This window comes from Rhinichthys klamathensis, unplaced genomic scaffold (assembly GCF_029890125.1).
Source record: "Rhinichthys klamathensis goyatoka isolate OS25496 unplaced genomic scaffold, OSU_Roscu_1.1 h1tg000737l_1, whole genome shotgun sequence".
In the NCBI taxonomy this organism is placed as follows: Eukaryota; Metazoa; Chordata; class Actinopteri; order Cypriniformes; family Leuciscidae; genus Rhinichthys; species Rhinichthys klamathensis.
In genome coordinates, this window is record NW_026607149.1 from 23,717 (window position 1) to 45,473 (window position 21,757).

A 21,757-nucleotide genomic window follows, 5' to 3' on the forward strand; every position below is an offset into this window, starting at 1 on the left:
AGTCACTATTTAACTTATTTTTTATTGTGTATATTCTGTAATTGATATTTCTTATTCTATTGCTATTATAGTATTATTAATAAACTATGCTATTATCAATATTTTTATGATTGTATTATTGTACTTATGATATTATATAATTATACTAATCATTACTATTTTATTTTATTTTGGTGTATACTATTTGTTTATTTTATTGACTAAACTATTTACTATTACTTCTCACTTTATGTTATATACTATTTGCATTGCACTGTAGTTGTACCATAACGTATTATTATAAAGGATCCATCAGTTATCTTTGTTATTGCTAAAATCTGGTCAATCACAGAAAATGCTTTTTCCACAATAAGAAAACTTAAATTATATCTCAGTATGGGGGTCTTCACCATTCTTATCCAAGAATAAAAAGCCAGATACATGACAAGCCTGAGCTTTGACCATTCTTTATTAAAAAAAATATTTTACAAGTCTAACTATCGAGATTTTAAATAACTAGAGATGGAACTTTTTGTACACCACATACAAACTGAAATCGGTTGATAAATGTAAAAACAGTTTGTTTGTATCCAGAAAAAACGCAGCTCCCCCGTTTACTTACATTTGATTACAGTGCAGTCTTGCCCTCAGCAAAATGGCGGACCCGTTGACGTATCGCAGCAACGTTCCAAAGCGGCCAATAGGGCGTCTATGTATTTATTATGTCTATGGTTTTGACTCTATAGAAGACACACTGATTTGCATAATGCCATCCTATGGTGTTCATTGGCTGCCGGTGAACAGCTGCTGCTTAGCTCCACCCTCAAACACTAGTTGTATCTGAGACTGGAAGAGTTGTTCGTGTTGTTAGTAGTGCTGTCACTTTACGTTCGAAAATTGATTGCACAATCGATCGGACCAACCAACACAAGTATCGAAAACGAAAATAGGGAATCGATTTAAAAAAAAATGTTTTTAATGTGTTTTAGGTGGACAGATCAATACAGGACACAGAACATGTTGTAGGATGTTGGGAAATAACAATGTCTTTTCTGTTAACCAAATGCTTTTTAATATTCGCTATTACTTCAATGCAAGTGAACAAGCGCGCCGTTATTTGTTGCGTAGTGACGTGTGTGTTCAAGTAAGCCAGAAATGCGCAGATTCCGCGCAATACGCTGTATTTAATATATCATGAGGATCACGAGTTGCGTATTTGCGCTAAATCCGCGCAGATTTGTCTTACACGAACTTCCCCAGCAAAGAAAGTGAGTAAACACAGAAACTCGCCAAATTGGCTCGTGATTTGACAGCGTTTCCCGCCAAAGTTAATTTTTAGCCGCATATGGCGAGTTGGAGGGTGTTAATTTCAATCCCTGAATGTTGCGCTCCTGTTTGTCATTGTGCTGAAACTTCACGCCAATAAATCATCAGGAATATTGCTGACTTGTGCGTCTCAAGCGCCTCTTTACGCTCGTCCTAATGCCTGTTAGGTGTCCGTGGATTTGCCTTTATTTGGTGTTGAAAATGGAAACGTCTTTAGACATGGAAAATCAATTTTATAATTGATTCAATGAACACTTATGTCTCAAAAATTGCAAAAGTGACAGCCCTAGTTGTTATTGTCGAGAAGACGTTGTTTTCTGCACTACAATTCCATGTTGCAAAAGATGAGGACTTGCACTGGAATTGATATGGAAAAAAACAACACCGTCGTTACTGTTCATATCAAGCGCCGAGGAATATTCGCAGCTGAAAATCCATATATGGGCGTTTGGTTTCAGACATTCCGGTGTAAGCGACCAATCACAACAGACTGGGCCGTCTGACCAATCAGAGCAGAGCAGGCTCTCGGAAAGGAGGAGTTTAGAGAGACTGAATCTTTGAACAAACCATTTTCAGACTTTGAGAAATAAGGTGATGTGCAATGTATATTATGAGAAAAATCTAAGTGTTTTTTGACTATTGATTGATTGAAAATTACATTTGAAACATTTTGGGCATAAAATGTTCGACACCTTTGCCTTGCTTATAGGCTTGCATTTTAAAATATGATCACTTTTTGAATAATTTGCTTTATTTGTTGATGTTAATATTTTAAATATTTTCGATAAATAAACATTCTTATTATTATATTTCTTCTCTTTGCAAGTGACATTGATCATGATTTGTTGATTAGCTATTGTGGACTTAAAAGGGTAAAGCAATAAAAGCTGTGAGTCGGAAGTAGCATAACTTGCAGTTATGCTACACCCCCCCCCCCCCCCCCCCCAAAAAGTGTTTTTTCAATAGAAATGAAGCAGTCTGCAGCACAAAGGTGCCTGTAGTTGAAGAAACACCCTGATATGAATTAGTTATGACGAGTTTTCAGACGGTTGCATCCATGTTGGCAGGCCCTGATTTTCTGCCCCGTGTGGAAAGACTTGTTTGACCTGGAGTCGTTTTCAATACTTCAGTCTTGAGAGCAGGAAATGTTTGGCATATCCTGCTGTTCTGCTTTCTGGGATCATGTTTTAACACGCGAACAAACAGGAAGGAGGGATTTGCCTCTGTGATCGTCAGAGCGGCGGCATTCAGTGCGTGACACTTAAAATATCACATTAGCTACCTGTTTATTTAAGTGTTATCCAAACACCACCTGTTTATTTAACACACTGCAGTGTTTATCCTGACTCGAGGTCTTTCTCCTGTTATAATACAGTCTCCCATTCTAGATTACGTTTTTGTAAGTGGATTACAGCTGCATATTAATGTAGTTTCAATTGCTAGTCATAAATGTGTGCTTGGTTTAGCTGGTTCTCAGATTTAAAGCATTCTAGAGTTTCTTTTCTTTGAAAGCAGTTTAGTTTTACTTTTCTCGTCTCAAAGTGGAAGGATGATGAATTCAGTTTACCTCGGTACCATATTCTTACATTCAAAGGGTTTTAATTCAGGGAGAATTAGAGGCAATTTGCTCAACGGCTGCATGCATTTTATGCTTCAGAAGTAGTATCACTCATGCGCACTGAGCAAAGCCTGTTTATTATTATAATTATCCATGATGCATTATTCATAGACAGCCTTAGGCGAGCATATGAGCCGACTGTTCGCTGGCTTCAGGGCGATTTGATTTCGATATGTAGCATAAGTCTTAAAATTGTCAAAGTTTACTATTGACCCCCGTGTCATTTCTAATAGATTTTGCGTAAAAATCAGATTACATGAACAGTCGAAGCACTGAAAGGATTCTATAATGGAACTTTTGTGAATCAGAATGGAGAATAAACCCTTTGAACTGACATGGAAAATTCTATTGTGTCATCTGTTGATTCTAGACAATAGACAAATTCTATTGTGACAATAGACAAATAGACTAATTCTATTGTGTCATCTGTTGATTCTAGACAATAGACACATTCTATTGTGACAATAGACATTCTATTGTCATCTGATTCTAGACAATAGACAAATTCTATTGTGTCATTTCTAATAGATTTGCGTGGAAATCAGATTACATGAAGTCGAAGCACTGAAAGGATTCTATAATGGAACTTTTGTGAATCAGAATGCAGAATAAACCCTTTGAACTGACATGGAAAATTCTATTGTGTCATCTGTTGATTCTAGACAATAGACACATTCTATTGTGACAATAGACACATTCTATTGTGACAATAGACATTCTATTGTCATCTGTTGATTCTAGACAATAGACAAATTCTATTGTGACAATAGACAAATAGACTAATTCTAGTGTGTCATTTCTAATAGATTTGGGTGGAAATTGGATTACATGAACAGTCGAAGCACTGAAAGGATTCTATAATAAAACTTTTGTGAATCAGAATGCAGAATAAACCCTTTGAACTGACATGGAAAATTCTATTGTGTCATCTGTTGATTCCAGACAATAGACACATTCTATTGTGACAATAGACAAATAGACAAATTCTAGTGTGTCATTTCTAATAGATTTGGGTGGAAATTGGATTACATGAACAGTCGAAGCACTGAAAGGATTCTATAATAGAACTTTTGTGAATCAGAATGCAGAATAAACCCTTTGAACTGACATGGAAAATTCTATTGTGTCATCTGTTGATTCCAGACAATAGACACATTCTATTGTGACAATAGACAAATAGACAAATTATATTGTGTCATCTGTTGATTCTAGACAATAGACAAATTCTATTGTCTATTCTATTGTCTATTCGATTCTATAATAGAACTTTTATGAATCAGAATGCAGAATAAACCCTTTGAACTGACATGGAAAATTCTATTGTGTCATCTGTTGATTCTAGACAATAGACACATTCTATTGTGACAATAGACACATTCTATTGTGACAATAGACATTCTATTGTCATCTGTTGATTCTAGACAATAGACAAATTCTATTGTGACAATAGACAAATAGACTAATTCTATTTTGTAATTTCTAATAGTTTTGCGTGGAAATCAGATTACATGAACAGTCGAAGCACTGAAAGGATTCTATAATGGAACTGAATCAGAATGCAGAATAAACCCTTTGAACTGACATGGAAAATTCTATTGTGTCATCTGAAAATACCCCTTGTAATAGGATATTCACTTGGGCCCTGATCGAGCAAATATTTCCCTCTAAAGGGCTCGTTTCGGCACTAATTGCTTGCGTATTTGTATGCGGGATGAGCTATTGGATGGTGTCATTAAAAGAAGCCGTATCATCAGAGAAAGCAAAGACCGACTCGACTCTGACCGTGAAATACCCCGGTACCAATTACGGCAGAGGAAGGGAAGATTGCTTCATTAAGTTCCTGTTCTGATAACCACCACAGCACTGCATAATAGACCATATTAACTGAATGAATACACAATTACAGAAGAGTGCTGTAGAGAAATGCTGAACTAAAGCAGATAATGTCTCTTTGGATAGAGATGCTGATTATATACATGGGAAAACCTATTTAAAGGGAATAGAAATGTGATCAGTTACCTGCTCTTTTATGTTGATCCAAATCTGTATGGTTTAATTTTTTTTTCTTTTTTTTTCTGACATTTTTCCCCAGGAATATACAGGCTGTTCTTTACTATATGTAATAAAAGTTACAACCTGACATTTTTATAGCAGGAAGTCCAACTACAACAACTACACTATATTTCAGGCTTTGTGTGAAGAATGGACAAAAGATGCACCAAAATTCCAGCTGCTTAATGTTTCTGTGTATATTTTAGGTTTATATATATATATATATATATATATATATATATAGACAAATTCTATTGTGTCATTTAGACGAATTCTATTGTGTCATGAAAAAAATAGCTATTTTAGCCCTTATATATTGAATTGATATATATATATATATATATATATATATATATATATATATATAGAGACAAATTCTTTTGTGTCATGACAAAATAGGTATTTTAGCCCTTATATCTTGAATTTATTTATAGATATATAGATATACACATTCTATTGTGTCATTTAGACAAATTCTATTGTGTCATGACAAAAAATAGGTATTTTAGCCTTTATATCTTGAATTTTTATATGTATATATATATACAGGTCCTTCTAAAAAATTAGCATATTGTGATAAAGTTCATTATTTTCCATAATGTAATGATAAAAATTAAACTTTCATATATTTTAGATTCATTGCACACCAACTGAAATATTTCAGGTCTTTTATTGTTTTAATACTGATGATTTTGGCATACAGCTCATGAAAACCCAAAATTCCTGTCTCAAAAAATTAGCATATCATGAAAAGGGTCTCTAAACGAGCTATTAACCTAATCATCTGAATCAACTAATTAACTCTAAACACCTGCAAAAGATTCCTGAGGCTTTTAAAAACTCCCAGTCTGTCTCATTACTCAAAACCACAATCATGGGTAAGACTGCCGACCTGACTGCTGTCCAGAAGGCCATCATTGACACCCTCAAGCAAGAGGGTAAGACAGAAAGAAATTTCTGAACAAATAGGCTGTTCCCAGAGTGCTGTATCAAGGCACCTCAGTGGGAAGTCTGTGGTAAGGAAAAAGTGTGGCAAAAAACGCTGCACAACGAGAAGAGGTGACCGGACCCTGAGGAAGATTGTGGAGAAGGACCGATTCCAGACCTTGGGGGACCTGCGGAAGCAGTGGACTGAGTCTGGAGTAGAAACATCCAGAGCCACCGTGCACAGGCGTGTGCAGGAAATGGGCTACAGGTGCTGCATTCCCCAGGTCAAGCCACTTTTGAACCAGAAACAGCGGCAGAAGCGCCTGACCTGGGCTACAGAGAAGCAGCACTGGACTGTTGCTCAGTTTTGCATGTCATTCGGAAATCAAGGTGCCAGAGTCTGGAGGAAGACTGGGGAGAAGGAAATGCCAAAATGCCTGAAGTCCAGTGTCAAGTACCCACAGTCAGTGATGGTCTGGGGTGCCATGTCAGCTGCTGGTGTTGGTGCACTGTGTTTTATCAAGGGCAGGGTCAATGCAGCTAGCTATCAGGAGATTTTGGAGCACTTCATGCTTCCATCTGCTGAAAAGCTTTATGGAGATGAAGATTTTATTTTTCAGCACGACCTGGCACCTGCTTACAGTGCCAAAACCACTGGTAAATGGTTTACTGACCATGGTATTACTGTGCTCAATTGGCCTGCCAACTCTCCTGACCTGAACCTCATAGAGAATCTGTGGGATATTGTGAAGAGAAAGTTGAGAGACGCAAGACCCAACACTCTGGATGAGCTTAAGGCCGCTATCGAAGCATCCTGGGCCTCCATAACACCTCAGCAGTGCTTTAATTTTTATCATTACATTATGGAAAATAATGAACTTTATCACAATATGCTAGTTTTTTGAGAAGGACCTGTATGTGGTTTTTTGTCTCGTATTTATATCATACAGTTGAGCAATATCGCATGAGTAACGAGTGCAATATAATATATAATTTGATTTACAAGTTTAATAAATAAGTTATTACTGTGACACAGTATTGTTAGTTTTTGTTATTGTCTCGATTTTGCCAACAAAAATATTACCTGTACAGCCAGAGCAGAACGGTTGTGCATCTTCGAGCAACACCGCGAGTTTCATTTCTGAATGAATCCGTGTAGTGAGTGAATCAGTCGGGTGAACCAATGATTCAATGACTCACTCATTCATAAAGAGTCATTTACTTAATTCCTGAATGAATCAGTCGTTTGAATGACTCAATGACTTACTCATTTAGACATTTACCCCCACCTACTGGCAGTTTTAGTTTTTAAGTGTATAATTTCATAAAAAAAATATTTCATATTTTAGGGATATGAAATTGCCTATAAATTAAAAATTCTTTAAACATTTACTCGTTTTAACATTGGTAACAACCCGTTTTAGTCTGTAAATATATCTAAATACCAATTCAGATGCAGCTTCTGAAAAAATAAAACCTTGGCTGTTGTAGCCTAAAAGTTTGTGTAATAAATTCTATGTTGAATCGAATGAAATATTTATTTCTAAAGCTACTTTTTGTAATGTGTATTTAATGCTTTTCTCATTTAAAACAATAATGACTTTAAAGGATCTTTTGGGGGTAATTTCTTTGCCAGATTTGATACGTGAATAATTTGCGATTAATTAACCGCCACATCATGTAATTAATTTGATTTTAAAAAATGAATCAACCCTAATATATGTATAAAATTGCAGCGTGGTGAACTCTTGCTAGAAAGATCTTGCGTTTACAGTTGGTGAGATGCAGTTTTAATATACTTAAAGTCCCCCTGTGGTGAAAATCCAGCTTTTAAGTTTGTTTATGTCTTTGCACGTGGTTTGTCTTAAAGCAAATTAAAAACACCACAAATTCATAAGTCGACAGCATTGTATTTTCTGCTTAAAACTGCAGTGAACCAAAGACAGTCTCAAAAACACGGTTTGAAATCGCTGGTTTTTCTGACGTCACAAACGACCTTGTAACCAATCAGATCAACGTGTGATCGCCAACCAGTGGATCTCTGAGCTGAGTGAGGGAGTGGAGGCGGGGCTCATTTGCATATTCATAGAACCACGCATACTAAATGAGGCAAGGGTGTCGAGTTACATTCAAGCTATTTTAAGGCATGAAGAATATTTTTTTAAAGAAAAAAACGCTTAAATGTGTACTTTTGCTGATCAAAGATGAGTTTTAAGGGATAAAATGATTGACTACAGAGGGACTTTAATATTTCTGGATACTGAATGAATAAAAAACTGCAAAAATGACTCTTTGGATGCCAAACACTATTGGTTGTCGTGTCTCTCCAGCGTCAGTGGTGCCGTATCTTATTTGAGAGCTACAGTGTCTAACTTGCATTTCAGTCTGTTCCTCACACAAAGCGATCGACTCACAAGGTGCCTTTTATTATTTAAAAATCTCCTTTTACTTTCATTATGTGGTTGACTGGGATATTCTTCAAAACCGTTTGTTTTCCTACATGAACGTGAGTAAATCACATCATCTTATTACAGTCTCTCAGGTGTACACTAGTTCTTGTTTATTGACTACTGTCTCATCGTGAACAAGGGTCATAATTTAATGCCTAAATTCGTCATTGATTAAACATGTCAGAAGTGTTTGCGTTAAAATCTGCTCTTTTTATACTTGGTTATCTCTGTGCCTGCAGCTTCTGTTAAACTCCCGCTCTGACCTTCTGGCTGAATGTGTGTTAGCTAATTAGTTTTGCACATTGACAGATCGCACAACCTTGCCTGCAGCCCACACATTAATAATCACACATTATTTCACATTGCATCGCATTTTCTTTTAGCAGTAATTGCATGCTCAGTAAAGCACAGGTACAAAAGCAAATAGAGGGCGACGTATGTTGTTTTGTGGGAGCAAATAATTAAACTAAGATATGGAGTTTAAAAAAAAAAAAAATTTACTCTCGTTTCCCTCATATAAACCATGCTGATTGTACATTTGATTTAGTTCATCATGAAAGCTCACACGTTTTTGCCAGTATTACCACAAAAAAAGATGCACATCCAAAGTGGAAATCATGTAATCGTTTACTTTATTTAAATGTTAAATCCCAGTTTAAATTGCAGAGACGACTATAACTATTTGTAGGTTGAATAAACGCTGTGTGTTAATAAATCCTGCACAATGATCATATCAAGATAAAAAGTTTATTATGTGGGGGTTTTTCTGCCATTTAAAAAGGAAATTATCTTATTAGGTTAAAAGTATGGCTAACATTAACAAAACGCCTCACGGAGACTTCCATGAATGTTTTTGATTTTGAATCATTGATTCAGAGTTTGGAATTGATTCATTTTGCACATGAAGTTTGATCCATGAACTCTAGTTAGTGTGATAAATTCTATGTTGAATCAAATCAAATATTTATTTCTGAAGCTACTTTTTGATGCTCTTCTCATTTCAACACAATAATGACTTTAAATGATCTTTTGGGGGCAATTTATCAGCCAAATTTGATGTGTGATTAATCTGCGATTTAATTAATCTCCACATCATTTAATTAATTAGATTTTTTTTTTTTTTAAATGAATCGCTTGACAACTAATATATGTATGAAATTGCAGCTGATGATCAAATGACAGAAACGTTGACATGCTGAAAAGCAGCGCGCATGTACAATTATCTAGATTTAAATCCATGAATCTATCAACTCTAAAACTGAAACTTAAAGGAATAGTTGACCCAAAAATAAAAATGGTCATCTTGTACTTTCAAAATATCATCGTTTCTTTCATACAGGTTTAAAACAACATGAGTGAAAGATGATCCCTTTAACGGCCAAATAAAAACCCCATTAAAATCATTTTGCAATGTTTAATTTTTGCCAGCAAATTCACCGCCCAGCCCTTGACTCGACCACGGCGCAGAGCGGCTACGCTAGTCGAGTGTGTTTTCATGTTCTTCAAATGGATCTCTGATTTGTGAGTAACGCTAGACCATTTGCCGTGAGCCGGAGCATCAAACTTTGAAGAGCTTTTAGTCGACTGTGTGTAGTCGGTCTCGAGGAGATGTTGTGCGGGCTCAGACAGAAGTAGGTTGTGGTTTTCATCCTCTGTGATACAAGTTTGACTCATGCTTTTTTGCATTCCCAGCTTAATGCATGTTTTGCAAGTTTCCCCTCTCTGTTAAACATTTTATTGGACTGTTCTGGGTATAATACAAGTAGAATGCTCTTTTATGAAGTTATTTCACTTAAGGACTTATTTAGTACGATTATGCCTGAAAACGGTTTGGATTTTTTATCATGTTATAATTTTTTTTTTATTTTTTTTTTTTAAGTATATTATGACTTGTTTGTTTGCTTGGTTTTATTGTATTTACATATATTTGTATTTTTGTAAATAGCCTTTTAAAATAGCCTTACATGCTGACGTGGCATTAAATAAAGCAATCTATCTATCCTCCTCTGTGTGTGTGTGTGTGGTGGGGGGGGGATGAGCGTTTGCATGGGAAAAGAGCAGCGATGGACCGTTGGCTCGGCCGGATGCGAGGTGATGTTGGCAGGGGATGCGGTTGGCACGGTAACGGAGTCGGTTGTCAGTGATGGCAGCTCTCTTGTTTGTCAGGTGTGATTTTTGAGATTGCTTGCGCAAGGATAAACGCTCATCCACTGTTCGCCCCTGAGCACTTAGTATATCAACACTGTGACATCAGAGATGTTATATACACACACATACACAGGCTACATATATATACTGTATATTAGGGCTGACTTCTAATAGTCGAGGATTCGACGATTCGGAGAGGTCTGATTCGACTATCAACCTCATAGTCGAATAGTAGGGAAGTGTTATGTAACCAATAAGGGTGTGACGGTTATTATATAACCGTGAGACCGACGGTTATAGTTGAACACCGTCATTAGAACTCTATAACCGCCTAAACCGTGCTATTAAAATATTTTTTACAAACATTTTTTATCATAGAGAATGTTTAAATACTAATATCATCTTATGAGGGAAACGGAGGCGGAGTTAGTGGTGCTTCGGAGGCTGAGTGCTGGAGATGATTCGGGAGAGGTCTGTGCACCTTTACCGATCAGAGCGCGCGCTGACACGGAGCAAAGCCTTGTTTATACTCGACGCGTCCGCAGGAGCGCGAAGGTGTGCGCGGCAAAAAATGACGCGTTGGGTGTGCAAGACCGGCAAGACCCCATTTCGCTTGGCTGTGTGCACAGCTTTTTTTGTAACATGCACGTCTAAATTGTACAGTTCATTGCAAAGTTTTTTTGTTAAGGTTTTGTTTACTGTGTGTGATTTTATTTAAAACAAAGCACATTCATTGCAACTTTTTATTATTATATTTTTTAAGTTTTTTTTGTTAAGGATTCATTTAATGGAAAGCACATTCACTCATTTTAAATAAACGTAGAGCGAGTTGTCCTATAACAGACGAACAGTTATTCAACCGAACGTCTAGCTGCTATCTAAAAAAAAAGAAAAAAAAAGGTTCGACTATCAATCGACTACGACAAAATCTAACGAATCAGATTCGACTATGAAAATCCTTAGTCAAAAACAGCCCTAGTGTATATATATATATATATATATATATATATATATACACACACACAGTGGGGAGAAAAAGTATTTGATGCACTGCCGATTTTGCAGGTTTTCCCACTTACAAAGCATGTTGAAGTCTGTTATTGTTATCATAGGTCTTCAACTGTGAGTGACGGAATCTAAAACAAAAATCCAGAAAATCACATTGTATGATTTTTAAGTAATTAATTAGCATTTTATTGCATGACATAAGTATTTGATGCATCAGGAAAGCAGACCTTAATATTTGGTACATATATATATATATATATATATATATATATATACACTACCGTTCAAAAGTTTGGGGTCAGTGAGAATTTTATTTTTATTTTTTGGAGGAAAGAAATCAATACTTTTATTTATCAAGGACAGTGAAGACATTTATAATGTTACAAAAGATTCTATTTCATACAAATGCTATTCTTTTGAACATCCTATTCATCAAAGAATCCAAAAAAAAAAAAAAAAACTATACAACTGACAGACCAACAACTGTTTCAACATTGATAATAATAATAAATGTTTCTTGAGCATCAAATCCTCATATTATACTGATTTGTGAAGGATCATTTGACACTGAAGACACTGACACTGGTGATGCTGAAAATTCAGCTTTGATCACAGGAATAAATTACACTTTACTATATATTCACACAGAAAACAGCTGATTTACACTGGAATAATATTTAATACAATAACTGATTTTTGTTGTATTTTTAATCAAATAAGCGCAGCCATGGTTAGCAGAAGAGAATTCTTTTAAAAGTATTTAAAATCGTACCGACCCCAAACTTTTGAACGGTAGTGTATATATATATATATATGTGTGTGTGTATGTGTTGTGTGTGTATATATATATATATATATATATAAAATGTATTTGTGTGTGTGTGTATACACACGTAATATAATTAGGGGTTTGCACGAATATTCGATCTGTGATTATTCGAAAAATAAAATACTATTTAAATTTTACTACGTTGCTTTGCTGGCAGTGAATCCATGATAAATCCCGAACACTAAAACGAGCCCTGAACATTCAAAAGCAGGACCGTATCGATTCGGCAGCTGCTGTATCCATACGCGTATCGCCAGGAGTTCATGACGATGTATCGTTGTATCGATATATTGAGCACAGTCCAAATATGCACGTTCTGTCCGATAATTGGCTCTCCTGCTTTATTAGCGCTTTTTTCCGTTCGCACTGCTTGAGCTTAAATGCTTTTGTTCTTTAAATTTTTTGTTTACACATTGTTTAATGTTTTCAGCTAAAAAATATATAACGTAAGCTTGTGTATATTGCCTAAAAGCTTGTTCAGAAATGGTGACGACAGATCGAATATTCGTGAAAACCCCGAATTATAGTACGTGTGCATATATATATATATACACACACACACACACACACACACACACACACACATACATTATATATATATATATATATATATTAAGTAAAAACTTAATGTCTTTCTCATTAAACGTCATTTAAATAAACGAAAATTCTATTTTTATGAGCCCAAATATTTGAATACAATATTTTTGGAAAAATGCTCATTATAATTGGTGCTGTCAAATCGATTAATCTAAAATAAAAGTTAAATCGATTTGACAGCACTAATTATAATATATATATTTGTAAAGGAAAATTATCAGCTGTTATTTCAGTCTCTTAGCTAATTTTCTTAGTCAGCTTTTCCTTTTAATATGTTGCTATTTGTGCAGCAGCATTTGTATCGTATGCATGTGTTATTATAGTGGTTTAAAAATTAATGCAATGTATGTTTTTCTTTAGTTTTCTTAGATAAGCGCTCAGGATTCAAGGTTTAAAAGTGAATGGCTTATCTGGGTGCATTTCTCTCCCACTCCCAAGTCTAATATCTTTCAATAGAGGAAGCTGAAAGCTCAATAACAAGGTCTGTTAACTGCAGTGTTTAAACTCGCTCGCCGTGGCCGGTTGTCGTGGAGGGGGAGGGGAGGGGGGTGGCTGTTGCCAGGCAACCGTCAGTTCTGGCACGTACCCAGAAGCCTTTGCACCGTCGGATCCGAACAGAGGTTTTGCCCGCTGGCACCTGCCGCCAGTTAATGGTCACGACATTGAAAGCAAGTGGGCATTTACAGGAAACAAGAAGCTTACTAGAATAACCACAAACTGCCGGTTCAAGCACACTTGAGCATGTGTGTAATTCAGATTATCAGTACTATTATTATTAGTAATTTGAGCAAACACTGTTTTTTTACATGTTCATCTTTCTTTAGTGTGTGTACTAATGTTGCTGTTTGAGCATGAAAAAGCTATTCTCTATATCTGTGTTTCTGAACTCCCTGAAACGCCTCCATTGTAGTCTTGAGCTTCTTCCGGGAACGAACACGTCACAATATTCCTCATTTAAATAATTAATATGCAGAATAAAGGGGCGGGGCCTGGTTGAGTTAGTTAGTAGTGTGTTAAACTGGCGGTTATGGGAAGGGGCGGGACATTTCCCAAACACACTCGAAGCGCTCGACCAATCACAACACACTGCTCCAGCCGACCAATCAGAGCACAGTGTGCTTTTCAGAAGGAGGGGCTTCATAGAGACAGGAAGTAAACAGAGCGTTACTGACAGACTACCTTTCTGATTTATGACTGTAATCAGCAAGTAACCGGCAGAACCGCACGCCTGTCCAATGGCACTGCTCATCTTATTCGATTTTAAGTATCTCCTCACTTTATTGTAACTTACACGGGAAACCAGCATTCACTAGAAGGCAGGTATGTGTATAATTAGTGGTGTTTGCTAAGGCAAGTGTTATTACTCATACTTGTAGTTGGTGATTTGTAGGGCTGAGTATCGATCCCGTTTTGATTCGATTCCAATTCTCAAAATCTCAATTCGATTCGTTTCTTGATTTTCTAACTCGATTCACTGATTTCGATGATTCCAGTTTCACTGGCCCTGGTTCTTTGTCTTTTCTAGTTATAAGAACACATACAACATCAGGAATATTAGCACATGCGTTCTTTCACTACTGTTTACTTAAGCTGATGCAGATGTTTTTAAACAAAACCTAAAAACGTATCTTTTTAAAAAAGCTTTTAAATAAATGTATTTTATAGGGACCCCCCCCACCTCCCCCCACGCCTTTAAACTTATTATTGATTTTGAGTTTTTAATTATATTACTATATGGTCTGTAGCACTTTGAGATTGCTAAAATGTAAAGTGCAATACAAATAAAATTTATTATTATTATTATTAACCGACTATGCTTACTTGGGTACTCGGAAAGGCGGACATTTTTAATAAAATAAATATGTGTGAATTTGTTGTATTATTAATATTAAGATTATGATATACTTTATTGTCCCTGAAGGGAAAATTGTTTTGGACTCTGTCCGTCCCGCAGCTTTACAGACACAACACAAATATAAAATACAAAGAATAAATGTCTCTCAACACATCCTCTCACAAAACATGCTCACATATACATTAGACAGGTGCGTATAGTATATAGTAGACACATTAACACCTTTCATTGGCAGTTTAAAAAAAAAAATTACAACCGTTATTAATTACAGCTCCCATATCGCAAGTCCTTAATAATATACATATTCCTCAAATGCGATAATAACTCTAAAAAATGCACAACTGACATATTGCACAACCCCCGATAATATACATATTGCACAAATGACAATTTGTCGGTTTACGCGCAAGGAGATGTGTTCTTTTGCGCTTCAATGCTTAAATTGTCAACCTATAAACTTTCGTGACCCCGAGTAAGTCCGATCAGGATAGTGACGTGACGGTTCACCACCGCCATGTTAAAGGAACACTCCGACTTTTTGGGACTTTAGCCTATTCACCTTATCCCCCAGAGTTAGATAAGTCCATACATACCTTTTTCATCTCCGTGCGTGCTGTAACTCTATCTGACGCACCCACCGCTAGCCTAGCTTAGCACAAAGACTGGATGTAAATGGTTGCAGCTAGCATACTAATCCAAATAAGTGACAAAATAACGCAAACATTTTCCTATTTACATGTTGTGATTTGTATAGTCACAGAGTGTACAAAAAACAAAGTCACATGAGACACAGACATATTTTAACCGTATAAATACTGGGAACTATATTCTCTGAAGGCGAAGCACTGCTACTTGGGCGGAGTGATAACCGCAGCACCTGAGACGCGCTGTGGTGAGGAGCAGAGAGTTCGTTCAGAGTTTGGGTACGGTACGTCTCAGGTGCTGCGGTTATCACTCCGCCCAAGTAGCAGTGCTTCGCCTTCAGAGAATATAGTTCCCAGTATTTATACGGTTAAAATATGTCTGTGTCTCATGTGACTTTGTTTTTTGTACACTCTGTGACTATACAAATCACAACATGTAAATAGAAACATGTTTGCGTTATTTTGTCACTTATTTGGATTAGTATGCTAGCTGCAACCATTTACATCCAGTCTTTGTGCTAAACTAGGCTAGCGGTGGGTGCGTCAGATAGAGTTACAGCACGCACGGAGATGAAAAAGGTATGTATGGACTTATCTAACTCTGGGGGATAAGGTGAATATGCTAAAGTCCCAAAAAGTCGGAGTGTTCCTTTAAGCACTGAATGAATGACAGGATTGCTTAGTAACAATGCGCTCGGTAAATAAGAGGATGACATCTAGTGGAGAAGACCAGTAATAAGATTAACGTCAATATGTTCAATATTTGTGGAAATACACGGGGAAAAAAATATCAAATCGTGGCTTTTAAGAATCGACCACATTTTAAAAACGATTAATCAAAAAATCTAATTTTGGTAACACTTTATTTTACAGTGTCCTTGTTACATATGTCACATGTACTTACCGTAGTAATAACAGTACTAACTAACCCTCAACCAAATCCTAACCCTATAGTAAGTACATGTAGTTGCTTAATATTACCCAGTACTTAAATATATAATCACACTGTAACAATGACACCTTAAAATAAAGTGTAACCCAATTTTCTTTTGCCCAGCCCTAGTGATTTGTTCGGATCATTTAAAGTAGATATTAAACTTCAGTGTGTGTCACCCTGCAGCGTTTGAGCTCCAGACATGATTTCCTCAAATCATGAGTCTTGTTGAGGAGAGGTGTGCTGTTGAGATATATATATATAAATTGTCATAAAAATTTAACCAGGTCTCGATTCCCAATCCCAGCTCTGGTCACGAATGAGCACAAACAAGTAAGCGTTATGAGAAAAAGACCCCCGGGACAGGCCGTCCTCCTAAACACACACACACACACACACACACACACACACACACACACACGAGTGGATCAGCTGCTGTTTGACAGAGTGAAGATCTAAGACTTGTTTATTATTATGGGCTGGATCCTGGTCCCAGTCTGCTTGTTTGGCACAGATACAGCAGTCGACCGAACGGAGTCGTAAATCTTCAATATGACACTTATCACCAGGGAATCCAGCCGCCCTTTGACAAACAAGCTCAAAGATGTGCTCAAGTCATCTGTTTTTCTTTCTTCGCCATCTTTTGCTCAGCTGTCACCATCATTCCAGCAGATGTGAGAGTGAATTTACTCTTATTTTATGCATTATTAATGTAGAAGTCAGACATAGACATGCGTTTGAAGAAAACGAGCCATTGTTTCTTAGATTTCATCTGGTAGACCTTTATCACATTAAAGGCCTGGTTTCACAGACAGGGCTTAGATTAAGCAAGGATTAGACCTTAAATTCAATTTGGACATTTAAGCCGCTTTTATAAACATGCCTTAGAAAAAAAAAAAACATTACTGGTGTGCATCTTGAGACAAAACAATATGGCACTGACATATTTTAAAGGGTTAGTTCACCCAAAAATGAAATTGTCATTAATGACTCTCCCTCATGTCGCTCCAAGCCCGTAAGACCTCCGTTCATCTTCGGGACACAGTTTAAGATATTTTAGATTTAGTCCGAGAGCTTTCTGTCCCTCCATTGTAAATGTATGTACGGTATACTGTCCTTGTCCAGAAAGGAAATAAAGACATCATCAAAGTAGTCCATGTGACATCAGTGGGTTAGTTAGAATGTTTTGAAGCATCGAAAATACATTTGGGTCCAAAAATAACAAAAACTAGGACTTTATTCAGCATTGTATTGTCTTCCGGTTCTGTTGTGGATCCGCGTTCAGTGCCGCTGCTGACGTAAGACGCTGCTGACGTGTGTTTAAATCTAAAAAAAATCTTAAACGCCCAGATTGGTTGAAACTATCATCTACTCAACCAATAAACATAGTTTTTGGTCTTTTTCACGACCAATTAGCATCTTTCTTTGGAAATTTGAACTGAGGCATGGAGGTAAAGTGAAAGTAGTTCATGTATGTATGTATATGTGTGTGTGTGTGTGTGTTTATATATATATATATATATATATATATATATATAAGTTTATTTTACTTCAGTGTTCTATTACAATCATTCTATTTATTTTACTTCCTGAACTTTTTTGGACACATCTAAATTGTCAGTAAATATAAACATATCAGCTTTTCACTGAAAATCGCCCATAATAATGTTGTAATAAATGGCTATAACTTGCTTAGGGATTGTTACATGTAGTCAAAATTACATCTGGAAATGTAGAATATCCAAGTACAGCTTTCTAAAGGAAAAAAAAACAAACTTCAGGAGGATTTGTTTGAGTTGAGTAAAAAAAAACACTAAAAATATGCTGCCGTTTTTCTTAAATCTGGTAAATTCATCCATTCTAAGTAGGGCTGTCAAACGATTAATCATGATTAATCACATCCAAAATAAAAGTTTTTTTTACATAATATATGTGGGTGCACTGTGTATAATTATTTTATATATATAAATACACACACATGCTTGTATATATTTAAGAAATATTTTCATGTATATACTGTATATATATTTATATATAATTTATATTATATATAAATATAAATATTTTATATATAAATAATATTTTTTTCTTAAATATACATGCATGTGTGTGTATTTATATATATACAAAATAATTATACACAGTGCACCCACATATATTATGTAAAAAAAACTTTTATTTTGGATGTGATTAATCACGATTAATCATTTGACAGCCCTAATTCTAAGACAAAATAAATCTAAAATTGGATTATTTAAATGAGATAGATTGAAACTTCAAGTTCTCCTGTTTAAAATGATATATGGCACTTGATGCTGACTGCTATAATGGGTTAGAAAAACAAAGAAAAGAACAGGCGTTGCAGGTGCTCCAAAAATGGTCTAGGTCTCTAAGGGTTAATGACATAATTTTCATTTTTGGGTGAACTAACCCTTTAAGATATGCTTTCAGTTAAAACGGTTCAAACATGCATGTTAGTCTGGGACAAGCTTAAAGGGATAGTTCACCCAAAAATGAAAACTCTGTCAGTAATTACTCTCCCTCATGTTGTTCAACCCCGCCGTAAGACTTTCGTTCATCTTTGGGACACAAATTAAGATATTTTTGATTAAATCTGAGAGCTGGATCACTCCTCCATAGGCTTCTAAGTTATTGAAACTTGCCGGCCCAGAAAGTTATTAAAGACATCGTTAAAATAGTCCCAAGTGACTACAGTGGCTCAACCTTAAGTTTATCAAGTGATGAGAATACTTTTTGTGCGCAAATAAAAATAGACTATTCGTTTTCTTCTCTGTGGGCTTCAGAGTGAGTTCACGTAGTGTAACAGCGCAGCGCTACGTCAGAACGTAGGCTCACTATTGGCCAGCATCACACACATGACCAGCGTCGGCCAATAGTGAGCCTACGTTCTGACGTACAACCCAGAACGGTGAACTAACCCTTGAAGCCTCGTCTGTGAAACCAGGGATAAAAATACGTACGAGCGAGGGATGGGCGATATATTATCGTTTGCGATATACCAGTAAAAATTCTCATTAGTCTTCCCGCGATAATAGCGATAAAGCCTAGTTGATGACGTATTTCTGTTTGTGACCCCTTCGTAGCTCACGTGCAGATCGACAACAACTATGACGGAAGAGTTAATCGCTCTACAATCTGGAACTGGTAGATATATTTTCACTCGCCGAACACAACATGAGCACTTCGAGTTTCTCTCTCCGTCAAGCGCACTATTTCAGTTCATCTCAATGAATAAAGTGTATTTAACACACAGTAAACACACTAGTGTGAGGCGCACGTGTTTCTCACACACTCAAAGAGAGAGCAAGAGAGTCTTACACACCACGCAGAATTGACGTGCTACATGTAAACGATACTATTTGTGTATTTTCCTGTAAAAAATAATGTTCATGTGGAATTATTCGGCCTTTATGAGCAAGCAGAAACTTATGCACAAACACGATTAATATTCATGAACCCAGCAGCTCATCAAAGTAGAATTCATAGTAGTATTATTATCTTGTTAGTTTATTACATTTCTACGGAAGCGTATTGCATTCACTTGAAGAAAAAAAAATCTACTCTGTTTTTCTGAATTAACTAGTTAATTATCTCAGAATTACGAGAGAATTTTTCATGGAAAAAAAGTTTTTGCTCTGTTTTTCTGAATTAACGAGTTAATTATCTTAGAATTACAAGAGAATTTTTCATGGAATTTTTTTTTTTGCTCTGTTTTTCTGAATTAATGACTTGATTATCTCAGAATTACAAGAGAATTTTTCATGGAAAAAAAGTTTTTGCTCTGTTTTTCTGAATTAACGAGTTAATTATCTTAGAATTACAAGAGAATTTTTCATGGAATTTTTTTTTTTGCTCTGTTTTTCTGAATTAATGACTTGATTATCTCAAAAACTCGTTAATTCAGAAAAAGAGCAAAACAAATTTTCCATGAAAAATTATCTCGTAATTCTGAGATAATTAACTCGTTAATTCAGAAAAACAGAGCAAAAAGTTTTTTCCATGAAAAATTATCTCGTAATTCTGAGATAATTAACTCGTTAATTCAGAAAAACAGAGCAAAAAAAAAATTTCCATGAAAAATGATCTTGTAATTCTGAGATAATTAACTCATTAATTCAGAAAAACAGAGTAGATTTTTTTCTTCAAGTGAATGCAATACGCTTCCGTACATTTCAAAATTGTAATTGATTTGAATTATTATTGTGTGTAATTATTATTGTGATGTTTTTCAGTACAGTTTCACGATTTAAACATTATCTGCACTTTTACAGAAGAAAGTATATCTGCAACTCATCCACATTTCTGAAAGGGCTGGTGTTTGCATTTTTACTTTTTTGTTTATTCTTTTATGTAATTGGTATTATCGGAGCATATTTGATGATGGGTATGTTTTACTTTATCAATGTTTGTGTTTCTAAAGCTCTCATGAATGCATGCAGCCATCACTTGTAGCCAAAAACAATGATGAATGGTACTATATTTATATCGTCATTGATATCGTTATCGCAATAAACACCAGAAAAATATGGTGATATAGTTTTAAATCCATATCGCCCATCCCTAGTACGAGCATTTTATTATAAGGCAGTCTGACATATTGATGTCAACTGTGGGTAAGTTATCTCCACTTGGTCGTGACCTCTACAACAATCTCTCTATTCTCCACATCATGTTGTCATTTCTTTCCCTGAAGTGCCCTTGTAATTTATCGCATCGTGAGGGAGTTGGGCGTTATCCAAGTCTACTAGATCCTATAATGGTCTAGCTTTGTAAATCTGGTTTTAAGTCCCGTTTAGTGCGAGGCCAGTGCTTGCGTGTCTGTAATGTCTTGTTTCCCTGTTGGCTTTTCACTCATGAATTAATGATGATTTATCTTCCTGAAATGGCCAGTCAGTCCCTGTTTAACTTCTCAAATCTCTTTGCTTTGTTCCACCAACAGCGCCGGTCCCAAAGGAGACAACATCTATGAATGGAGGTCAACTATTTTAGGACCACCGGGCTCTGTGTATGAAGGAGGCGTCTTTTTCCTTGACATTGCATTTACACCCGACTACCCATTTAAACCCCCCAAGGTAAGAGCAAAGAAACATGTGGGATATAAATACGCATTGAATTTGGTGGATGAACCAATATGGGTTTTTAATGATATCTGAAGAGCAGAGCTGCATTGTACACTTTCTTTTTTTCTTTTTTTTTTGGTAGGGGTGAATTTTGATTAGATGTTGTGTGATCAATGTACACATACCATCATACGGCCAAATAAAAATAAATCAATATCGGTCAACAACTAATGAAGTTGCAATCTTCAGCCAATAGGTGGTGAAAAGTGACCAAAGTGAAAATGAGTGATTCGTTTACTGAACCGATTC

The 21,757-nt window shown here is 35.9% G+C and overlaps 1 protein-coding gene across 1 annotated transcript in view; it reads left to right on the forward strand.

Moving 5' to 3' along the window:
- The window catches only part of ube2e2 (ubiquitin-conjugating enzyme E2E 2), a 47,724-nt gene that overhangs the window by 14,937 nt on the left and 11,030 nt on the right, over positions 1-21,757 (forward strand). The window contains exon 4 of the mRNA XM_056242642.1: positions 21,328-21,460. Within this exon, the coding sequence (XP_056098617.1) occupies positions 21,328-21,460 (133 nt within the window). The remainder of the gene's footprint in view (positions 1-21,327; positions 21,461-21,757) is intronic.